Source organism: Electrophorus electricus, chromosome 13 (assembly GCF_013358815.1).
Source record: "Electrophorus electricus isolate fEleEle1 chromosome 13, fEleEle1.pri, whole genome shotgun sequence".
NCBI lineage: Eukaryota > Metazoa > Chordata > Actinopteri > Gymnotiformes > Gymnotidae > Electrophorus > Electrophorus electricus.
The window spans coordinates 1,541,101-1,563,564 of record NC_049547.1 but is presented as its reverse complement, the minus strand read 5'-3'; the positions used below and the strand labels follow the sequence as shown (position 1 = coordinate 1,563,564).

The 22,464-nt window shown below is 46.2% G+C and overlaps 1 protein-coding gene across 2 annotated transcripts in view; it reads left to right on the top strand.

Annotated features, from left to right (window-relative positions):
- ank3a (ankyrin 3a) overlaps window positions 1–21,045 on the top strand; it is a 99,667-nt gene extending 78,622 nt beyond the window's left edge. Inside the window, exons 28-42 of one of the 2 annotated variants that reach the window (XM_035532465.1) lie at window positions 495–598; window positions 3,565–3,789; window positions 3,970–4,124; window positions 4,378–4,589; window positions 4,692–4,899; window positions 5,142–5,238; window positions 8,130–8,358; window positions 8,533–8,658; window positions 8,911–9,033; window positions 9,867–9,893; window positions 11,091–11,172; window positions 12,053–17,929; window positions 20,012–20,086; window positions 20,571–20,702; window positions 20,891–21,045. In XM_035532465.1, coding sequence (XP_035388358.1) covers window positions 495–598; window positions 3,565–3,789; window positions 3,970–4,124; window positions 4,378–4,589; window positions 4,692–4,899; window positions 5,142–5,238; window positions 8,130–8,358; window positions 8,533–8,658; window positions 8,911–9,033; window positions 9,867–9,893; window positions 11,091–11,172; window positions 12,053–17,929; window positions 20,012–20,086; window positions 20,571–20,702; window positions 20,891–21,045 — 7,827 coding nt within the window. The remainder of the gene's footprint in view (window positions 1–494; window positions 599–3,564; window positions 3,790–3,969; window positions 4,125–4,377; window positions 4,590–4,691; window positions 4,900–5,141; window positions 5,239–8,129; window positions 8,359–8,532; window positions 8,659–8,910; window positions 9,034–9,866; window positions 9,894–11,090; window positions 11,173–12,052; window positions 17,930–20,011; window positions 20,087–20,570; window positions 20,703–20,890) is intronic. The other variant, XM_035532464.1, reaches the window with a different exon arrangement.
- The last annotated feature ends 1,419 nt before the right edge of the window (window positions 21,046–22,464 follow it).

Sequence of the window (22,464 nt, the reverse complement as noted above, 5' to 3'; positions counted from 1 at the left end):
GTCTGTGTGTGTGCGTGTATATGCCTGCATATATGTGTATGTGTGTGCCTGCATATGTGTGCCTGCGTATGTGTGTGTGCGCGTGTGTTTGTGTATGCATGTGTGTTTGTGTGTGTGTGTGTGTGTGTGTGTGTCTGTGTGTGTATGCCTGCGTATGCATGTGTTTTTGTGTGTGTGTTTGTGTGTGTGTATGTGTGTGTGTGTGTGTGTGTGTGTATGCCTGCATATGCATGTGTGTTTGTGTGTGTGTGTGTGTGTATGTGTGTGTGTGTTTTATTTAAAGAACCGTAGTTAGGCTGGAGATGTCTCAGCTGTGTTTCTTTTTCATCTGTCTCGTTTCCTCACACCCTCCTCATCTTCATTATGTTACCCAGCTCATATGACATGACATACAGACTGGTGTTTCTTCAGTTAATGTGAGGAGAGTTGTTCACAAGCTAAAGGCCTGCAACAGAATTGTACTCACAACAATGTGTGTGTGTGTGTGTTTCCAGCATCTCACTGTAACACGTGACAATGAGTGTTTGAGGCGTTACAGCTGGACCCCGGACACGGTGGATCATGCACCCAATACCGTGTCAAGCCCTGTCCACTCTGGGTAAGAGATAGGATGTGTGTATGTGTGTGTGTGTGTGTTGAGTTTTGTACTTGTACTAAATGTTTTTTCTTAGTCGTATGTAGGTTAACACTGTGAGATGTACTGGATGAAAAGGCACCTCAAGTCCACATAAATGTGCAGGTTATTTGAGTTTATAACATGAGGGGACAGTATATGGAGTATACACATCTATAACCTAAATGTCTTTAGAGACATCTGAACTATATCTCTACACTCCACACTCCTGTCATATACAAACAAAGGGTTGTCATCATCGTCATCGTAAGAAGCGTTAGAGTTATACTTATCTCACGACTGAGGGGTTGTATATGCTTACTGAATACTACTGCTTAGCTGAAACTGCCCAGACACACACACACACACTCACACACACACACACTCACACACACACACACACACACACTCACACACACACACACACACACACACACTCACACACACACACACACACACACACACGATCAACATTCCTTACATCCACCCTGCCTACACACACACACACACACACTTACACACACTCACACACACACACACACACACACACACACACACACACACACATACACACACACACACACACACACACATACACACACACACACACACACACACACACACACTCACACACACACTCACACACACACTCACACACACTCACACACACACTCACACACACACTCACACACACTCACACACACACACACACACTCACACACATACACACACACACTCACACACACACACACACACACACACACACACACAGATGTTAATCTCAGAGCATATCCATCCTTCCTTCGTGATTTCTCTCATACCGTGGTGATGTTGGAGAGTTTGTGTTTCTTGCTCACAGTGTGTCTCCGTCCTAACTGGGACGCTGCATCAGTCCTGTGGAAGCATCTCTGTGCTTCGCTGCTCACTTTTATGGCAAACACGTAGAACAAATGTGGGGTTGCTATCCGGGCTGTGATTGTGACCCAGCGAAGCAGGGAACGTCCACGTTTGCGTCTTCAGTGGTAACATTAGCACATTACCCGAGTGTGTGTGGAAAACACACGTCCGCATTGCCATTGTTTATTTGTTTACGTTACGTTTGTCGATCTCATTTTGTTTTTGCCTGCATGCCACGGCCTTGTCTAGCCAAAGTGAGCTTTTGTTACCATGCCAACGACTGTAATAATGGGTGTTGTGCCTCTTTTTCTGTTTTTCTTTTTTTGTTCGTTTGTTTGGTGATTTCTTTCACAGCCTTTCCTCTCTGCTCAGTATGACTCCACAACACTGTCCAATTACACCTCCCTCTCTCTCTCCCACTCTCTCTCGCTCTCTCCCTCTTTCTTTCTCCCTCTCTCTCCCTCACTCCCTCCCTCTCCCTCTCTTTCTCTCTCTATCTCTCTCCCTCTCTCTCTCTCCCTCTTTCTCTCTCTCTCCCTCTTTCTCTCTCTCTCCCTCTCTCTCCCACTCTCTCTCTCTCTCTCTCCCTCTTTCTCTCTCCCTCTCTCTCTCCCTCTCTCTCTCTCCCTCTCTCTCTCCCACTCTCTCTCTCGCTTTCTCTCTCTTTCTCCCTCTCTCTCTCGCTCTTCCTCTCTTGCTCTCTCTCTCTCCCTCTCTTTCTCCCTCTCTCTTCTTCTCCTCTGTCCTTCCTTCTCTACCCAACTCACCCACACTCTCAAGGTGTAGTAATAGTTGTGTCATTGTGTTCAACAAACATTATCACACACACACACACACACACACACACACACACACACACACACACACACACACACACACACACAACATCACTATAATATGTTATAAATTATAATACTACACTAAAGTCAGACATCGCCACTTAATGTATAGTGTTAACAGCTAGCAGTCAGTCACATATGTCCACACTCACCATCCCCTTTGATAAACATCTGTGGTACAAACCTCTCGTAGGCGTAGAGTTCTGTACCAGTCCGCTGCCTGCTGAGTCGTGTTGGACGTTGTCCACAGATCCACAGTCACACTGACCCATGAATAAATCTCCATCAACACTGCTGTGCTTTCTATATCCAACCCAACACACTTCATCATGCCACATGAGTGCCATGCCAGTGTGCTGAGAATGGTCTACCCAAATGTCAAAGGTCAGCAGTGGAGCTGTGGTCAGTGAGGTTCATGGTTGCTGACACGCCATGCGTAGCAGCAGGTTAGTACCAGTATTTTCTCACCTTAACTTACAAATCCATAATGGAGAACTAATACAGTCATAAGGATCTTAAATAAACTACCAGCTGTTCATTAAAAGAAGGTGTTTTGCTCTGAAAAGCCATGACCTCAGACAACCCCCTTTAAGAAACAATGGGTTGGTATATTCGCGTTGTGCCTACCAAGGGGGATCTGTACCTGTACACCTACAAAGTGGATCTGTGGGAATCTGTAGCTACACCCGTGTCCAGGGAGTGCAGGTGTAAGGCGTGGGAGGTCAGTGTCTTAGTGACACGCTGGGTTTTTTCATGGCTTTCTCATTTGTGAGGATTGAACTGATCACTGCTTCGAATCTTGGCACTAAACGGACTCTGCGGCTAAAAAAATAAAGCTGGGTCACAGAATGCTGCCACGTTCAACATCTCGAAGCATTCTCACGTCTGCCTTGGTCTTCTTTCCTCTTTTGTGTCACTTAAATGTCTGTTCTGCTTTTTGAGACTTTGTAATATGCTCACTCGCTCGCTCTCTCTCTCTCTCTTTCTTTCTCTCTCTCTCTCTCTCTCTCTCTCTCTCTCTCTCTCTCTCTCTCTCTCCGTCTGTTCTCTGTCTCCATGTGATGGTGACACAGTGGTCTCAGCATGGGAACCGCCGCTACTGTGTCTCTGTCGTGGGTTAGCGTGGTGTACCTCCTCTCTCTCTCTCTCTCTCTCTCTCTCTCTCTCTCTCTCTCTCTCTCACTCATCTCCTCTTCTCTCTTTTTCTCTCTACAGGTTCCTTGTGAGCTTCATGGTGGATGCCCGGGGCGGATCCATGAGAGGAAGTCGTCACGATGGCATGCGCATCATCATCCCACCCAGGAAGTGTCCTGCACCCACGCGAATCACCTGCCGCCTCGCCAAGCGTCACCGGTTGGCATACCCACCCCCCATGGTGGAGGGGGAGGGGCTTGTCAGCAGACTGGTGGAGGTGGGGCCAGCCGGAGCTCATTTCCTTGGGTAGGTCCGACCTCCATTTTGGCTCAAATGACGTGCATTTGACACACAAACTGAAACTCTCAGACAACGTCTTTACGTCTGGATCTCTGCTACTGCATTTCAGCTCTGTGATTCTTTTGTTTTGGCTCTGGACGCCAGGCTGACGTGCTGCGCTTTGGTGTTTCTCTGTTGGTTTTGCAGGCCGGTCATCGTGGAGATCCCCCATTTTGGCTCAATGCGCGAGAAAGAGCGCGAGCTGATCATTTTGCGGAGCGACAATGGCGACACGTGGAAGGAGCATCACTATGACTGCCGCGGTGAAGACCTCCTCGCGCTGCTCAACGGCATGGACGAGGGTAAACATGCTCGTGTGTCGCACAAATGGGTTTGTCGGGCGATAAAGAGGGACTTTGTGATTCTGATATGTTATGAAAAGCTAAATCACTTATAACTTTCCACTGTGTCACCACTAGACCTTTACACGCCGACCAGACAACGTGTCGTAGTTACGGATTATAAATGATTATATAGGCAGTTCGCAGCTGAATGAATAGTTTTCAATATGTCTATTTACTTTTGCAAATGCTTGTTTGTTTTGTTTGTTTACAGAGCTCGACAGCCCTGCTGAGCTGGAGAAGAAGCGCATCTGTCGGATCATTACGAAGGATTTCCCACAATACTTTGCAGTGGTGTCTCGTGTTAAGCAGGAGAGTGACCACATGGGGCCAGAGGGTGGCATCCTGACCAGCGAGGCCGTTCCCATGGTGAGGGCGGTCTTTCCTCCCGGCGCTCTCACCAAGAAGATCCGCGTTGGCCTGCAGGTTTGCACACACACACTACCAACGAACAGGCGTTTATGCTAAGGTGTTGCTATACCTGTCCTTTCTGTTTGGCCCCGCTTCCTCCCGCTGCCCCTCCCCCAGGCTCAGCCAGTACCGGAGGAACTCGCTCGCAACACGATGGGTAACCGTGCCTCCTTCAGCCCCATCGTTACCGTGGAACCCAGGAGGAGAAAGTTCCACAAGCCCATCACCATGACGATCCCCGTGCCACCTAGAGTGAAGGAGGCGGCGGTTAATGGACGTAAAGGTGACCCCGCCCCCTGTCTGAGACTGCTCTGCAGTATAACAGGTACCTCCACAGAATGGATGTGGAAAAGAAAGATTGTTTGTCTTTGTTTAATGTTTTTAAAGCTGTATATGTGATTCTATGTGCTTGAGAATATTTTTCCTTGTGTGTGTGTCTGCCTGTGTGTGTGTGTGTGTGTGTGTGTGTGTGTATGTATGTGTGTGTGTGTATGTGTGTGTGTGTGTGTGTGTGTGTGTGTGTGTATGTGTGTGTGTGTGTGTGTGTGTGTGTGTGTGTGTGTGTAGGTGGTACATCACCAGCTCAGTGGGAGGATATCACTGGTACTACTCCCCTCTCCTTTGTCACTGACTGCGTCTCATTTACTACAAATGTATCAGCAAGGTAAAGCATTTACCCCCCCCCCCCCCCCACACACACACACATGCAGACACACACACACACACACACTCACACACACACACACACACACACATGCAGACACACACACACACACACACACATACACACACACACACACACACACACATGCAGACACACACACTCACACACACACACACACACTCACACACACACACACACACATACACACACACACACACACATGCAGACACACACACACTCACACACACACTCACACACACACTCACACACACTCACACACACACACACACACACTCACACACACACTACACACACACACAAAACACACACACACTCACACACACACACACAGTCACACACATGCAGACACACACACACTCACACACACATACACACACACACACACATACACACACTCACTCACACACACATACACACACACATACACACACACTCTCTATCTCCCCCTCCATTTCTAAACACACACAACCTTAAGGTAGGACTGTCAACTGGGATTACAAAATACATTAGTACTGTCATACATATTTCCAAATATTTCAATATTATTAACATTTTTACGTAATTATTTTAAACAGTAGTAATTAAGAAGCAAAAAAAAGATTAAATTAGTTCTCCCACCCACTAAATGGCAGAACCCAAACAACCACCATACTGAAGTCAGAACTGGTCAGAACTGTTTGAATAATGAAAAAATCACGCTAGTCTAGACTAAATTTAATTTACATTTATGGAATTTAGCAAACGCTCTTATCCAGAGCGACTTACAAAAATGTGTTGTCATTTCCTCATATAATACCTCCTAGCCAGTACAGTAGGTTAGAGTCCAAGATACCAGTGAACAAGAATACTGTAGAATACAGGGATCACTGCTGATGACTAGAGGTGCAAAATACATAAAGTCTTAGGCAATGATAAGTGTAATAAAAAATAAGTACTAGAGTTTGTCAACATCAATAAACAATACCCTACAATAAGTACTAATTTAGTCAGTCAATAAGGGAGCAGTGTCAGTTGTCCTGTAAATATTCTACAAATAGATGGGTCTTCAGTCTGCGCTTGAAGACTGCAAGGGACTCTGCTGTCTGGACAGCAAGTGGAAGTTCATTCCACCATGTTGGAGCCAGGACACAAAATAGTCTCCATGCTTGTCTCCATGAGACCTGAAGCAAGGTATTTCAAGCCGAGCCGTACTTGAGGTTGGAAGTACTTGAGGTACGGATCGGGCTTTGACCATTGATCTCATGTATGAAGGGGCTGGTCCATTTTTGGCTTTGTAGGCAAGCATCAAGGTTTTAAATCTGACGTGTGCAGCTACTGGGAGCCAGTGAAGGGAGCGCGGCAGTGGAGTGACGTGTGTGAACCAGTCGTGAAGATCAGTGCTGCTGAATTCTGGACAAGTTGTAGAGGTTTGATGGCTCTTAGAGGAAGACCAGCGTTTACCGAGTTGCAGTAGTCTAGCTTTGAGATCACAAGAGACTGCACAAGCACCTGGGCAGCTTCCTGTGAGAGAAAGGGCCGAATCCTTCGTATGTTACAAAGGAGAAATCTGAAAGACCTGGTAAGATTAGAAACATGAGTTGAGAACAACAGCTGGTTGTCCAAAGTTATGCCCAGACTACGGGCAGCTTCAGACGGTGATACCAGGGAGTTCTCGAAGGAAACTGTGAGGTCATGGTGAGGGCTGGGAGTTCCTGGGATGAACAGAAGCTCAGTTTTACTGGGGTTGAGCTTCAAGTGGTGGCCTGCCATCCATGACGTGATGTCAGTCAAGCATGCTGAGATACGTCTGGAGACCTGTGTGTCAGAGGGTGAAAAAGAAAGAAATAATTGAGCATCGTCGGCATAGCAGTGGTAGGAGAAACCATGAGAAGATATTACATCACCAAGAGAATGAGTATACAAAGAGAAGAGAAGGGGGCCCAATACTGAGCCTTGTGGAACACCAGTGGAGAGTCTACACGGTTTGGATGTGGATCCTCTCCATGTCACCAGATAGGACTGAAACCATCTCCAAGCAGAGCCAGTCACACCAAGCCTGGAGAGAACAGAGTGAAGGATGTTGTGGTTCACTGTGTCAAAGGCTGCTGAAAGGTCTAGAAGCATCAAAACAGATGACTGTTTGGCAGCTTTAGCAACATGAAGTTTCTCCGTCACTGTCGTGAGGGCCGTTTCTGTAGAATGTGCCAGTTTGTAGCCAGAGTGATTGGAATCATGCAGCTGGTTCTGGGTGAGGAAAAGAGACAATTGATTGTAAACTGCTAAAAAGTCTACTACCTCACACATCTCTGGCACACAATTAAACATTCAAATTACATTTTTTTAATATTAGGATGTACAGGTGTTTTGCAAATTTGATGAATATTTATAAGATGAATATGAATCTTTTTTACAGCTCTGCCTTATAGTAATGTTACTCAACACACATGCAAACTGTACAGGATTTGCCAGTACACACTCGCCTTCAGGAGAGAGAGTGAAGCTAGCAGGCTAGCATCTGCTGAGGCCTGACGCCACATCTGTTCAGCACGGATACCTGCTGTCTGTGTTTCCTGAACAGGTCTCATGTCTGCTGGACGGGCACCTCTTTCAGTTTTACCACCTCCAACTCCCTCTTCTCTTCTTCCCTGATTTCACTGTGTCCCTTTTCCCTCTCTCTCTCCCTCTCTCTCTCTCTCTCTCTCTCTCTCCCTCTCTCTCTCTCTCTCTCTCTCTCTCTCCCTCTCTCTCTCTCTCTCTCTCTCTCCCTCTCTCTCTCTCTCTCTCTCTCTCTCCCTCTCTCTCTCTCTCTCTCTCTCTCTCTCTCTCTCTCTCTCTCTCTCTCTCTCTCCCTCTCTCTCTCTCTCTCTCGATCCCTCTCTCTCTCTATTTAGATTCTGGCTGGCAGACTGTCAGCAGGTGAGTGAGATCGTGTCCCTGGGGACATCTCTCTACCGGGAGCTGATCTGCGTGCCGTACCTCGCCAAGTTTGTGGTGTTCGCCAAGACCATCGACGCTGCGGAGGCGCGGCTGCGTTGCTTCTGCATGACCGACGATAAGGTGGACAAAACCCTGGAACAGCAGGAGAACTTCGAGGAGGTGGCCAGGAGTAAAGACATCGAGGTGCGGAGCTCCCCACCAGCACAAAGCCGGGGCAGTAGAACCTTTACACAGTGCTTCTCTGTTCGAATGAACTAACACACATCAGAAAGGGACTGTGGCGAGGGTGATGGGGAAACGGCACTGTGTTAATCGCTGAACGCAGCTGGCGTGTGCCTCACTTTCTTTGGCTGACAGATCCTGGAGGGCAAGTCGATCCACGTGGACTGTTATGGCAACATGGCTCCACTCGGCAAGAGCAACCAGCAACTCATCTTCACCTTCTACGCCTTCAAGGAGAATCGTCTGCCTTTCAACGTCAAGGTGCGTACGAGCGTGTGTGTGTGTGTGTCTTAGCTGACATCAGCTCACATGTCCGCATGTGTGTATCTGAGATGGGTCATGTTTGTTGTTCTGTTTGTCATTCTGTTTGTCGATGTGTGCATGTGTGTGTGTGTGTGTGTGTGTGTTGTAGAATGGAATTAAAATCTGACATTACAGTGACCTCAATTATGATTGTAAATTTAATGGAAGCATTAATATTTGACAAGCGTGTGTGTGTGTGTGTGTGTTTAGGTGCGAGACATGGGGCAGGAGCCCTGCGGGAGACTCTCATTCCTCAAAGAGCCCAAGAGCACTAAAGGTCTTCCACAGAGTGCCATCTGCAACCTGAACTTCACACTGCCAGTGCATAAGAAGGTGCTGTACACACACACACACACACACACACACACACACACACATATATATATATATATATATATATATATATATATATATATATATATATATACACATTTCATTTATGGCATTTAGCTGATGCTTTTATCCAAAGCGACTTACAATTATGAGTAATTGAGGGTTAAGGGTCTTGCTCAGAGGCCCAACAGTGGAAACCTGGCAGCAACCTTCCGATTACAACTCAATTACCTTAACCACTGAGACACACACACACGCAAACCTCTTCACACTGTACACACACACACACCCCTTCACACTGTACATACGTGCACACACACACACACACACACACACACACACTCCTTTACACGATAGACACACACACACACACACTCACACACTCCTTTACACTGTAGACACACACACACACACCCCTTCACACTGTATATACACACACACACACACACACACACACACCCCTTCACACTGTACACACACACACACACACACACACACTCCTTTACACTGTAGACACACACACACACACCCCTTCACACTGTATATACACACACACACACACACACACACACACACACACTCATACACTCCTTTACACTGTAGACACACACACATCCTCACACTGTACACACACACACACACCCTGCGCTGTTCTTCATTACAGATACATCACTGCTGTTTCCATTGCTGCAGTAGGTGCTGCTTTACTTGAATACTAAACATCTTCTCCTCTCCTCTCTCCACCTCACCTCACCTTGCTGCTGTAATCGGACCGCTGCTGCTCTGTTATCTACTATCTGTACTACTCTCGCAATGTATCATGGGGAATGTAGGAAATGGAGTCCGATCCTGATGATGAGGTAATCATGACGTACCATTTCATTGGCTTTCTTTGTAGTTTCTTTGTATTCACACACTATTGGCTTATTTAAGGCATTGCCATGGTGACGCTCTCCTCTTTTGTGATTGGCTTTTTTCCCAGATCATTCATTGGTTGACATAATATTAAGCCTAGTTTTTTTTTTTTTTTTTTTGCATGATTTATGTGTAGACAGCAAGTTTAAGTTGTGGCCCTTGTGGTGCTTTTATTTGTTTATTCATTTATTTACTTTTTTCAATAATTTTCAAGTATGTTTTTTTTTTGTATGCTTGGTGACTGAAAGAGTTTCATCAGAAATTCACCAACCTTTCACAAAAAAAAATAGGAAACAGAACATTTGACATGACTCTGTTAAGTGTGACATTCCTCACAGTGGAGTCATAATTTCACAATGACAACCTACCTGCATTCAATTAATATAAAGGACGAGTGAACAGTCGAGGCTAAAGAGTTCAGAAAAAGTTACAATAATTTAAAAGTGGTGACACTAGTTCTTTTCAATGCTTTCCACAGTGAATAACATTCATATGATGAGGTCAGCAGAACTTTAGTGTGTCTATGAAAGTTCTTGCTTGTGTTTTTGTTGTAGCACGCAGGAGAACAATTACGCCTCACACTGCCCTTTTTTGCTACAAACAGCTGGAAAATATTTTTTAACAGACGTCCTCGTGTGAATATAAATTGCATAGAAGTTCACAATAATTAAGTATTATGAGGTGTTATTCGTTAAAGCAGACAGCGGCGCTGTTTTAGGAACAAGCTGTTAACGTTTGAATTAAATAATACAGTTATAATAATACAGACGGTTTTTAAAATTATGCAAATTCTTTTGATATGTGAATAGGTTATTTACCTTTATTTTAATTCCATATGAGGATTTCCTAATTGGCAAAAGTGTTCCTTTTACATAATATATTCTTGAATAAATAAGAACTGAGCATAATTTTGTAAGAAATATCGACAAACTATTTAGAAAAACTATTTAGATTGGTAGAGGAAACAGATCTGCTTGAACAACTTCCAAATATCCTTAGAACATAAGGCAAGTGAAAATCTTGGAACAAGCTCTGTAGAATTTTTTTTTAGTTAATGAAAAGACATAAACCAGTTAACAGAATAAATTCAATTTCAAGTCAGTTTGCTTTCTTATAGCCTTTTTGTTTTTGTGTTATTCCAGAATGACACCAAAGAACGACGCCATACCGTTGCTTCGTTAGCGTTACGAAAGCGCTACAGCTATCTGACCGACCCTGCATCCAGTGAGTCTCTCACTTTCTTCTCCATTCTTTCACATAGTTCTGAATTCCAGCATAGACAAGGTGTTGAAACCTGTGCTGGCGACTCATTAACTACAATATCAGAAAACGTAACATCTCAAGGCTTAAACACCAGTGACGATTTAGACAACAGCATATTTAGGAATACTATTTTTTCTTATCTTTTCTTTATTTTCCCACATCTGTTCTGTCATCAGTCTTCATTGGTGTTTTGTTTTCCATTCGACACAGGCTGTACGATTTTCTGTTTGTAGTTCATATAATCTCTCTTCATTTTGCTCAGATTTCTGTGTTTCGCATGTTTTATGAACCAGCATTGCACTGTATTTCTTTCATGTTTTACTTTCTTCTTTAATGCAGAATAAAGTTGTTATTGTGTTCTCATTGTTTTTATTGCGTCTTTGCCTTATCTTGTTTTGCTAATGGTCTCCTGATACACTCAGGAACTCTTGTTTTATCAGCCACAAATTATTTGTGATGTTTGGCTCAATTTTGTACTTAAGTGGTAAAGCGGTTGGACAAATTTATTTTGCTGTTAGAAAAACCGGTAGCGTGATTTATAGTCTGTATTTTCACAATCGTTTTTCTTTTGCCCCAGGTTTCTTCATGTACATACATTGTTTATTCATTTCTCTGTTTTGTCATTTGTTTTTGTATTTATATTCACTTTTTGTCAGTTACAACCACTGAATGAGTCCATTATCTTCAGTTATTTCTGAGTGATCCATCCACTTTTTCAGTCTGTGGTGTGTGCTGGCAGATCTGACCTCTTGACTAAACCTCTTTCTCGTCTCTCTTTGTTCTCTCTTTTAACAATTTCTGTTAAATTTTATGTTACGTTTTGTTCATTTACGTATGTTAGAAACAGCCGAAAGAGGCCACAACGCCGCTCCGAAAGCCCCGTCGCAGCCTTCTGGCTACGCTTACAAGCCTGTCTTTACGACACGCTCCTACCAGGCGTGGTCCACCAGCCCGCCCGGCAGCGCCTGTGCTCAGGCCAAGTCCGGATTCGGCTCCCTCTCCAGTTCCTCCTCCAACACTCCGTCTGCCTCCCCACTGAGGTCTGTGTGGTCTGTAAACTCTGCCTCCCCCATCAGATCAATCATCGGAGGCTCACCCGCATCCTCCATCAGATCTGCTAGTGATGTTGCATCACCGATACGCTCCTACAGAACCATCTCTTCCCCGATAAAGACAGTTGTGCAGCAGACCCAGTACCCGGTGCAGGCGACTCCGAACCTCTTGTCGTCGCCGGGGAAGAACACCCCCGACTCGGTCGCTGTAAAAGGCCTGGCTACCCTTTCTGCCAGAAACTCTCCAGTGCCTGCTGGAGGCTCAATTCTAGAAAGATCTTCCATTGCTATGACCCCACCGACTTCACCCAAATCTTCTCTTAATGTCTATAGCTCCAGTTTGCCCTATAAATCTGTCATAACATCGAATGCTCCATCAACTTCCTCCCCCATTAAAACAGTCCCAGGCCTCTCCTCTATCAGAACACATGCGGATGCTGCCAGCTCTCACAGAGGATTCCTCAGTTCTCTTTCCTCACCACTGAAATCCAGCTCAAACTCCAATGCATCAGCTCTGATTAATGGGACAGCTTCCCCCACTAAATATCGTTCCTCCTCCCCTACTCCCCTCCTGTCCGGCAGCTTGCAGGAGAGGATACAGGCCACAACTAATGCTGCCACCACCAATGTGAACGCCGCTTTTGATGAGGTGGAGAAGACGCTAAACTCCTGTTCTGCAGGCTATGGCACACTCAAGTCCGTGTCGTCGTCTCCATCCTCTTCCTACCAGTCCATTCGGTCCTCTGCCTCCAACTCCCTCTATGCCTCCCTCAGGTCCCCTCCCAACTCCACCACCTCCGTCACCTGCAGTACGATCACTGTACCTGTTTATTCCCTTATAAATGTTCTGCCAGAACATCAGTTTAAAAAGCTTCCTGATGTCTCAAAGTCGACGGCTGCCCTGCTGTCCCCCAGAAAGACTCTACCCCCAGAAGCCGGTGCCCAAATGCCGTCCTCCTTCACCAGAACTCTGTCCCCAGTCAAAATGCCTCTGTTCATGCCCCCTGCAACCCTCAAGGCCAACTCCTCACCCCCTCTGACAAACAGCCAGGAGATACTGAAGGATGTTGCTGAAATGAAGGAGGATCTGATACGAATGTCAGCCATTTTGCAAACTGACGCAAGCACCGTGTCCAAAAGCTTCCGGTCTGACTCTCCCAAAGAGCATAAAATGGCGGATGAGGAACCGTATAGGATAGTGGAGAAAGTCAAACAAGACTTGGTCAAAGTTAGTGAGATACTGAGCAAGGATGTTCTGAGGGAGGGTAAGGCAAACATGAAAAGTAATAAGGTTGACGATGATATGGAGGACGATATTGACGAGAGCCAACAAAATGAATGGAGGTGTCCTCCACGGTATGAGACAGTGGCGCCTCAAACCAAAATAAAAAACATACCTGACAAAGATTTTAACTTGGCAAAGGTGGTTGACTACATAACCAATGACATTGGCACAAGTTCTCTGTCCAAAATTGTAGAGGCAAAACAGAGGAATGAAGAGGTGAGGAGAGAGGGAGAGGAAAAACAGAAACGGGTTTTAAAACCTGCCATGGCAATTCAGGAGCACAAGCTCAAAATGCCCCCCTCAAACATGCGACCCTCCCCCTCAGAAAAAGAGCTTTGTAAGCTAGCAGATGCGTTGTTTGGCTCAGATCTGGTTTTAGACTCTCAGGAGGATATCTCTCATGACCAAGATAAAAGCCCGCTGTCAGATAGTGGGTTTGAGACCCGCAGTGAGAGGACGCCCTCGGCTCCCCAGAGTGCCGAGGGAATGGGGCCCAAAGCTCTGTTTCAGGATGTACCACCGGTCATCACTGAAACGCGGACCGAGGTTGTACATGTTATACGGAGCTACGAGCCTCCAGAGGACAGTAAAGAGCCTGCAATGGAGGAGGTTAAAATGGCGAAGCCTCCAGCACAGTACCTTGACACGGAGCCCAGGTCACCTGGTGGCTCCGTCAAGGACAGAGTAAAAGCCTACCAGTCTAGAACCAGTCCAGAGGAGGACGCAGTGGGTAAAGGCATGCGGCTTAAAGAGGAGACTCATATAACAACTACAACCCGAATGGTGTACCACAAACCTCAGAGCAAAGAGGCCTCGGAGAGACTTGAAGAAACCATGTCTGTGCGAGACATCATGAAAGCTTTTCAGGCAGGACGAGATCCATCTAGAGATATAACTGGCTTATTTGAACAAAAAGGCAGCAGTGAGGGACTCAATCAGTCGCAGAGGCCGCTGGATAGAGACTTAATGCCCAAAGTGGAACGTATAATTGAGGTGCACATTGAGAAAGGGAACAAAACTGAACCAACAGAAGTCATCATTAGGGAAACCAAAAACCACCCAGAGAAAGAAATGTACATTTACCAAAGTAGCAGTGGCATGAAAGAGCTTCCAAATAGGGAAGAAAAGGAGCAACAAGAGGAGGAAGAGCCCAGCGAATCCCTCCCGACCTATTTGGACTCTGCCAGAGCAAAAAACACTTTCTTGCATAAAGAGGACAGGCGGCTCGGTTCTGCCCAGCTAAATCCTGATGACGCGTACAAAACTCTGAAACCGGTGGATTACCGTGCGGAAGAAGCAGCAGATATGAAGGGAGATTCATACAAATTTGCAGAGAAAATGCTGTTCTCCGAGAAATTGGACTCTTCTCATTCAGATTCAGATGAATCTGTGATAGACAGGGCTCGATACTATGAAGAGAGAGCACAGGCTGGCTCAGTGAGAGACTTCATGCTTAAACCTGACAAGCCTGGCAGGTGCTCAAGTGACGATGAAAGTTATGACAAGCTAACGCTGCTACAGTATGACTCTGATTCCGGTAGTCCAAAAAAATCCACTTGGATGAGGGTGTCTGATGACACAAAGCAGGTTAAAAACAGAGAGAAAATTACATATGAAGACAGAGTAGAAAGGACTGTCAAAGAAGCAGAAGAGAAGCTTAGTGAGGTTTCCCAATTCTTCCGTGATAAAACAGAGAAACTGAATGATGAGCTCCACTCTCCTGAAAAGAAGAATCATAGATCAAATGCTCGGGAGACCCGGTCCGGGCCCAGCTCCACCTGCAGCAGCCCTGAGAGATCTGTCTTTAGGAATGGAGGGAACAGAGAGGACTGGAGCAGAGACAGATTTAGAGACAAATATGGTGCTCAGGACAGGAAGTGTGCCAGCCTCCCCAGTAGCCCTGAGAGACGCGCTTTGCTTCAGTACAATGACGATAATAAAAAAAAAGGAGATTGCTCATCGGTTAGTGGCGTGAGTGAGCCCTCTAAATATTTTCTGCCGTCAACATCCAATGTAAGATCGGTTAGAATGAAATTTGAAGCCGAAGCTCAAAAACAGAATAAAGGGCCCCAGATGGGTCAAACCTCTGACTCTCCAGTAAGGAAGCTACAGGAAAGTAAATTGCCTATCTATCAAGTTTTTGCGGGGGGTAATCTTCAGAACTCTCATCAAGGTGAGCACAGCCCAAAGAAAGTTCTAGACAGTGAGAGTGGGCCAAGTTATAATGTCAGGAGAGCTCAAGCACTTACTCAAAATCAGCAAAGTGAGAGAAATAGAAACGTGTCTGACAACACCACCCCAAAACATCAGAAAAGTGTAGATAAAGATAGAAAGGTTTACAAAACCTGGGAAAGCCAAGGCAATGGTCACTATAAAGCTCCAAAGTCAAAAATGTCTCCCACATTTGTTGAAGATTCTCTTCCTGACAGTGAAGATAATGGAAATTCAACAAAAGCAGAAACAACCAAAAAGATTATATACACAGAGCTAGTGATCCGAGAAGACACCAGCAGCGCTGACCAATACAATGCTTCTCTAAAAAAAAACTCGGAATCACAAATTCCTGTTAGGGTTTCATCCAGTTTTATAGACCATCACCAGAGTAGCACATTAAAGTTAGATTCATCTGTTAAATCTGATGGAGCAGGGCCCCACATATCAACGTTAGCTAGAAACAAGCATCACTGTAGGTCTGATGCAAGCAAATCATCCAGTGATTTGTCGTCAGTAGCGAGCACTAACATAGTCTGTAATGGTGTTGAAAGTGACCAAATTGAGTACATCGAAAGAGTGACCCCAAGTGTCACTGCAGACATTAAACCGCTACCAGTTTATGTCAGCATTCAAGTAGGCAAACAGTATGAGAAGGAGACGGCTACCGGACAACTTGGCACCTACAAAAAAGTGGTTAGTCATGAGAGTCGAACAGTGCATGAGACGAGAGGAGCATTTTACAATGTCAAACAGAAACCGCAAACCTCTCCCCAGGGCAGCCCAGAGGATGATACTCTAGAGCAGGTGACTTTCATGGACAGCTCTGGACGGAGTCCTGTCACTCCTGAGACACCCAGCTCTGAAGATGTTAGCTATGACCTCAATTCCAGAGCACCAGATTCTGTAATTGGTTCTATGACAGGCATGCCCAGCCCAATCCCAGAGGAGTCAGAGGAAGAGGAGCAGCCCAAGACCTTCATCTTCAGGGAAATACCAGCAGAGAAAGCCAAACCTGCCAGTCTACCCGAGTCTCCGAAAGGGAACCATGACTCACCTGGAAAAGTAGCAAAAGATAAACGGGTGGCTTACATCGAGTTTCCTCCACCTCCACCCCTAGAGGCTGATCAGTCTGACCTCGAAAAGAAGGGATCATGCCCCTCTTCTGAGGCAGAAACAGAAATGATGGAGGTGAACCTCCAAGAGGAACATGACCGGCACCTCCTCGCTGAACCTGTGATCCGAGTCCAGCCACCATCTCCTCTCCCACCTGGAGCTGACAATGGCGATTCCAGCGATGATGAGTCTGTCTTTCAGCCCATTCCCCTCAAGAAATACACCTTCAAAATGGCAGAGGAGGGCGAAAAACACGCCAAACCTCGGAAACCGGAGAGGAATGGTTCCCATAACAAAGAGTCAAATGCGAATGGTGTCATCAAGGGAGATGAGGCGGACCTCGAACAGAATGGCAACGATCAGTCTATTACTGACTGCTCAATAGCAACAACTGCTGAATTTTCTCATGACACTGATGCTACAGAGATAGACTCCCTGGATGGATATGATTTGCAGGATGAGGATGATGGGTTAAGTGACCCAAAAACTTCCAGTCTGTCTAATGACGGAAAGACGGGCGAGCGTTCCTTCAGCCAGAGTAAACTGGAGGTAATTGAAGAGGAGAGCACCCCAAATGAAGAGGCTGGAGAAAAAGTGCTATCCACAAGCAACTTATCAGGCCAAAAATCAGAGGATGATAAAGATCGGGAGACTATCTACTCCTTGGAGGGAAGGCACCCTGACAGGCAAGGCTGTGCTGAAAATTATTTCAGCTACAAGCTCGAGGAGGAACTAAATACCACTTTCAAAACTGTGGCAACTAAAGGCTTGGACTTTGACCCATGGTCAAGCAAAGGGGGGGAGGAAGGAGTGTTTGATGCTAAAGGCAAAGATGATGATCCAAAGCCTTATGGTTTGTCAGTGGAGGACAAGTCACAAGCTACCACACCTGACACCACTCCAGCCCGAACGCCAACCGATGAGAGCACTCCAACTAGCGAGCCCAACCCTTTCCCCTTCCACGAGGGCAAGATGTTTGAGATGACCCGCAGTGGTGCTATTGACATGAGCAAGCAGGACTTTGTTGAGGAGAGGCTTCAGTTTTTCCAGATTGGTGAGCATACCGCAAATGGGAAGTCAGGGGACAGGGGTGAAGGAGGCAGGAGTGTGGGGGTAGGTGCCTCCCAATCAAAGGCAGGGGAGAAAAGTGTAGAGGGGAAGGTAGAGGCCACCACAGACACTGTGCCATCCCGAGGCAGTCCAGCTCAGGCCAGCACTGGCTGCCTGGATGACCCTCCATGCACCGACACGGTCGGCGAAACCGCCTCCTCTTGCACAATCACAGCCTCCAAGGTTGACCCTAAATTGCGCACCCCCATAAAGATGGGAATCGCTGCCTCCATAACCATAAAGAAAGACTCCAGTTCTGCTGAACTGAGTGATTTTAAGGCAGACGGCTCAGCAGGTCAGATGCCAGAGTATGTTAGTTTGGAAACTCATTTAAGTGAGACTCAGTTTGGTAGCAAATACTCTGATTCAACTCCAGCAGACAGGAAAGATTATCCCTCAGAGAACTGCAACAACAACAATAACCTAGAGGCCTCCAGTGTCCAGGCCAACTACATTCAGTGCGGCAGTGTAGTGTTCAACCTCCAGTCATCCTCAGAACCCACCCTGCAGAAAGCCAGTAGGATAGAAGCTCAGTTCTGTAAGGTTTCTCTGGAGATGGAGGATAAGTTGAATACTGAGGATCAGCAGGATCAGGCAGACTCTCAAAGAGAGACAGAGACAAAAGGTCAACCCAAGTCTCGACTCCCAGTCAAGGCTGCGGGGTTTACCTTTAACACCCAGAACTCAGGCAAGCAGAAACCTAAACAGGCTGTCAAACCTGAAGCTAGGAAAGTGGACCCTGCTTCTTGCCCCGTAGAGCCCAGGTCTAGAATTCCAGTCAAAGGCGTCAAAAAGAACGGCGTAATCGGCACCGTTGTCCCAGGTCAAGCTGGGCCCAGGTCAGGAAAAGTTGGGGAGGCCGAGAGAGTAGTCAGACAGGTAGTCCCCCCACAGCCGCCAACCAGGAACAGGTCCTCAGGCGCTTCAATTAGCTGCTCAGTTAGTGAGGCAGACAGAGCCAACCTGAGTGAGCTCTGCAGACAGTCGATCAAGTTCTTTCAAAGCGTTAGCAGGGGAGCAGCAAATGTGGCGGAGCGTCTTTCAGACGAGGAGAAACAGACGCAGGCAGAGCAGTCGGAGGAGGACAGCAGCACGTCACGAAGCACCTCCCTATCGGACCCCTCCCAGTCTCAGCCCTCCCTCTCTGTCGGCTCCCCCAGAGGGGTCGCACCCTCAAGGTCAAAGGTCACAAGGTCTGCGGGCAGTGAGAGGAGGAGGACTAGGCGTACAGGAGGAGGGAAGGAGGGCAGTAGGGGCGCAGGGGCACGCGGGGCGCCCCCCGTCGCGGAGATCAAGCCTAGTTTGTAAAATTTTATTGAAAACTTTACTTGATCCTTAGTTGCATGACCCGTTGTGATTGACTGACTGGATTGCCTGTGGCGTGAATAGTAACTGTCATTTTTGTCATCCTGCCATCTCTGTACTGTGTGACTGTACTGTACCTGTCCTTGTGGGGTCCCCTCTCCTCTCTCCCCCACCTTTGACTATCGGTGTAGCATGTTCAGGAGGGAGGGGCCACTGGACAGTCTGTCTTTGTAAGGGTTGCTAACTGAAAATTGTAGCTTCGATGTCTATTTTCACTGTCAGTGAACTGTGTAACTGGAATTGTACAGGTTCCTGCATGCTTATATCCTCACCTGAAGAGTCTCCCTCTTTTAATGTCTAGAAACGTACAGACCTGTTATTGATTTGTTTATTTTGGTTTATTTCTTTAATGTAGTCACAGTGATTGCCTGCACAGATTCTGTAGAATATTCACAGTCTTTGGCGCACTACCATGTGTTTTTAGACACAACACCATTTTGTGTGCTGGTCCTTTTCTTGCCAATTCGTGCCTTTTGGATTCTGTTACGTTAACAGTACCTGTATTATCCTTCTGTACTGCTTCCAGTGTTGGAGTTCTGATCATACTGATCCCAAAAATCAATGCTTGGCCAGAAAAGGATGTGGCCCCTTGCATTTCTGTGGGTTTGGAAGTATTGAGTAATAACTGCTCGTGTGTCCTTTGGTGTTTCCTTTTTCCCAGGTCCACAGAGCCCGTGTGACAGAACAGATCTTCGCATGGCTATCGTGGCAGATCACCTGGGACTCAGCTGGACAGGTGAGATGTCATGTGCATGTCATTAAAGAGGAGTAACATCCTTTATTAGCAGACTTGGAATAGACTTTAGATATGTGTGAATGGGTCTTTAACTCTGATCAGGTTTTTGTTGCTGAAGTCAGTGATTTTAGATTTAGGAGTTAGGAATTAAGGCTAATATTGTAGGATGTTTGGTGGTGCACTGCCCCCTGTTGTCTGTTTGTGGTATTTCACTGCAGCATTCCACATTTTGTACGAATACTGCATTCTTGATCTTACATAGATGTAGAACATTCTGGCTAGTAAAACCATGGCAGTTTCACATTCAGCTATTATTTTACAAAAATATGACCCTTAAGTAGCCAGGGTAGCTTCGTGTATTTTTTCCTTGAGACAGTAAGCTGTTTACGTTTTCTGTACCATTACTAAAGGATGTTTTGTGCTGCACTGTGCTACACCCTTATTCTGGCGTGTCGTGACACGGCGTGTTTGTGATGTGATGTAGAGTTGGCTCGAGAGATGAATTTCTCAGTGGATGAAATCAATCACATTCGCACAGAGAACCCCAACTCCCTCACTGCCCAGAGCTTTATGCTTCTGAAGAAGTGGGTGAGAAGAGATGGGAAAAATGCCACCAGTGAGTTGATCTCTTTCTCTCTCTCGCGTCCCCTTTATTTTTTCTCAGACACATGTGTATAACACTAGCATCTGAAGACGTTAAATACAGTACTATGAACCAATAAAACCTTCAGAATCTGCTGGTGTTTTAAAAGACACTAATCCTAAGCACTAGTGTGTTGCTTACGCTGTGATGTGTTTCCTCAGCGGACGCGCTGACTGCAGTCCTGACCAAAGTGAACCGGATGGATATTGTCACTCTGCTGGAAGGGCCCATATTTGACTATGGTAACATTTCAGGCACCAGAAGTTTTGCAGATGATAGCGCTGTGTACCAGGAGAAAGCGGATGGTAAAGTTTAGACCCATCTAGCTGACCCCCTCCTTCTCCCCCCATCCCTACTTTATCCGTATTTTTTTTTACTTGTCCTTTGGTCCTTCCCACATTGTCATGTTTCTGGATGGACGGCCCTAAAGTAATCAGTGGAATTACTCTGAGACGTGGTTAATTCTTCCACATGGGATTTTTTTTCCCCGCGCCTACCTCTTGTGTTCAGAACCTGCTGTTATTGAATACTGTGTCTGAAACACAGCACTCTATGGAAAGAAGGTGTTCTGAACTCAAAGAACAGGTGATGGATATGCGTTTACCCCCAAACCACTCTGCCCAACACGTCAGCCCTGTCTGTCTTTCTTTGTCGTCCTTTTTTGTAAACCATTCCTTTTGACGTAATAATTTTGCACCTCCTCACCCCAACCCCTGAATGCATGGGTCTGTATTTGAACATGCATGCAAACAGTGATGTAGGGCGAGGCAATCTCTGCATGGTGCCCTGTCAGTTCAGGAAAATCTTACGTCTCACAGGAAGTCTGAACTTTACTGTAATTCACACTTGTTACGGATGTGTTATTAACGCGGTGATGTTTTGCAGAAGACACTGCATCGGCAACGGCGCATCCTAGAAATTTTATGTCTTGTAAATTTCAAGACTTTACAGCTGTTGTTTGGGATCTATTCTTGTAATGGTAATGTGACATTTTTTACGAGCGTAAAACTGTAGTGATCTTCGAGCCAGATGCATGCTGGTGCCCTGTAGCTGTGTCTAGGTGGTGTTGGAGTTGTGGGCGTTACCCTCCTCAGTTCCTCGCATGCCCTGGGCCCGGATCTACTCTGGTCTGCCTCTCCCGTGGCTTTCTCCTCCATCTGTCCCTTCCTCCCTCAATGAAGGGATAGAGAAAAAAGGGAGAGAAAGGAGATTCCAACCTCTCTGCATCCCTGGAGTGATCTATCTATCCATCTATCCATTTAGCCATTCATCCATCCATCCATCCATCCATCCAGCTTTCCTACATCCATACATCCATCCATCCATCCATCCAGCTTTCCTACATCCATACATCCATCCATCCATCCATCCAGCTTTCCTACATCCATCCATCCATCAATCCCTATTTCTTCCAGTCTCTTGTTCCCCACATCATCCTTCTTACTGCAAGTTTTTTTTGAGTGTGTAAGTGTTGTGTGTTTACTCTCTTCGCTGGCGTTGTGTGTGTCAGTGTGGGTAAAAGTTGCTGATGTCACAACCTCTGCTTGCACACGACGCCTTATTTGCACAAAGCTCCCATATAAAGTTCCATTGGTACGTGAGTGATGGCAGCCCTTCCTCTGTCTCAGCACCCCCACGAGTCAGCTGTGTCACTTCTGCTCTGTTGAAGCCTCCTCTATCTCCTCAGCCTCCCTCCACATTCCCTCGCTCTTCCTCTTTCTTTCCTCCATGCCTT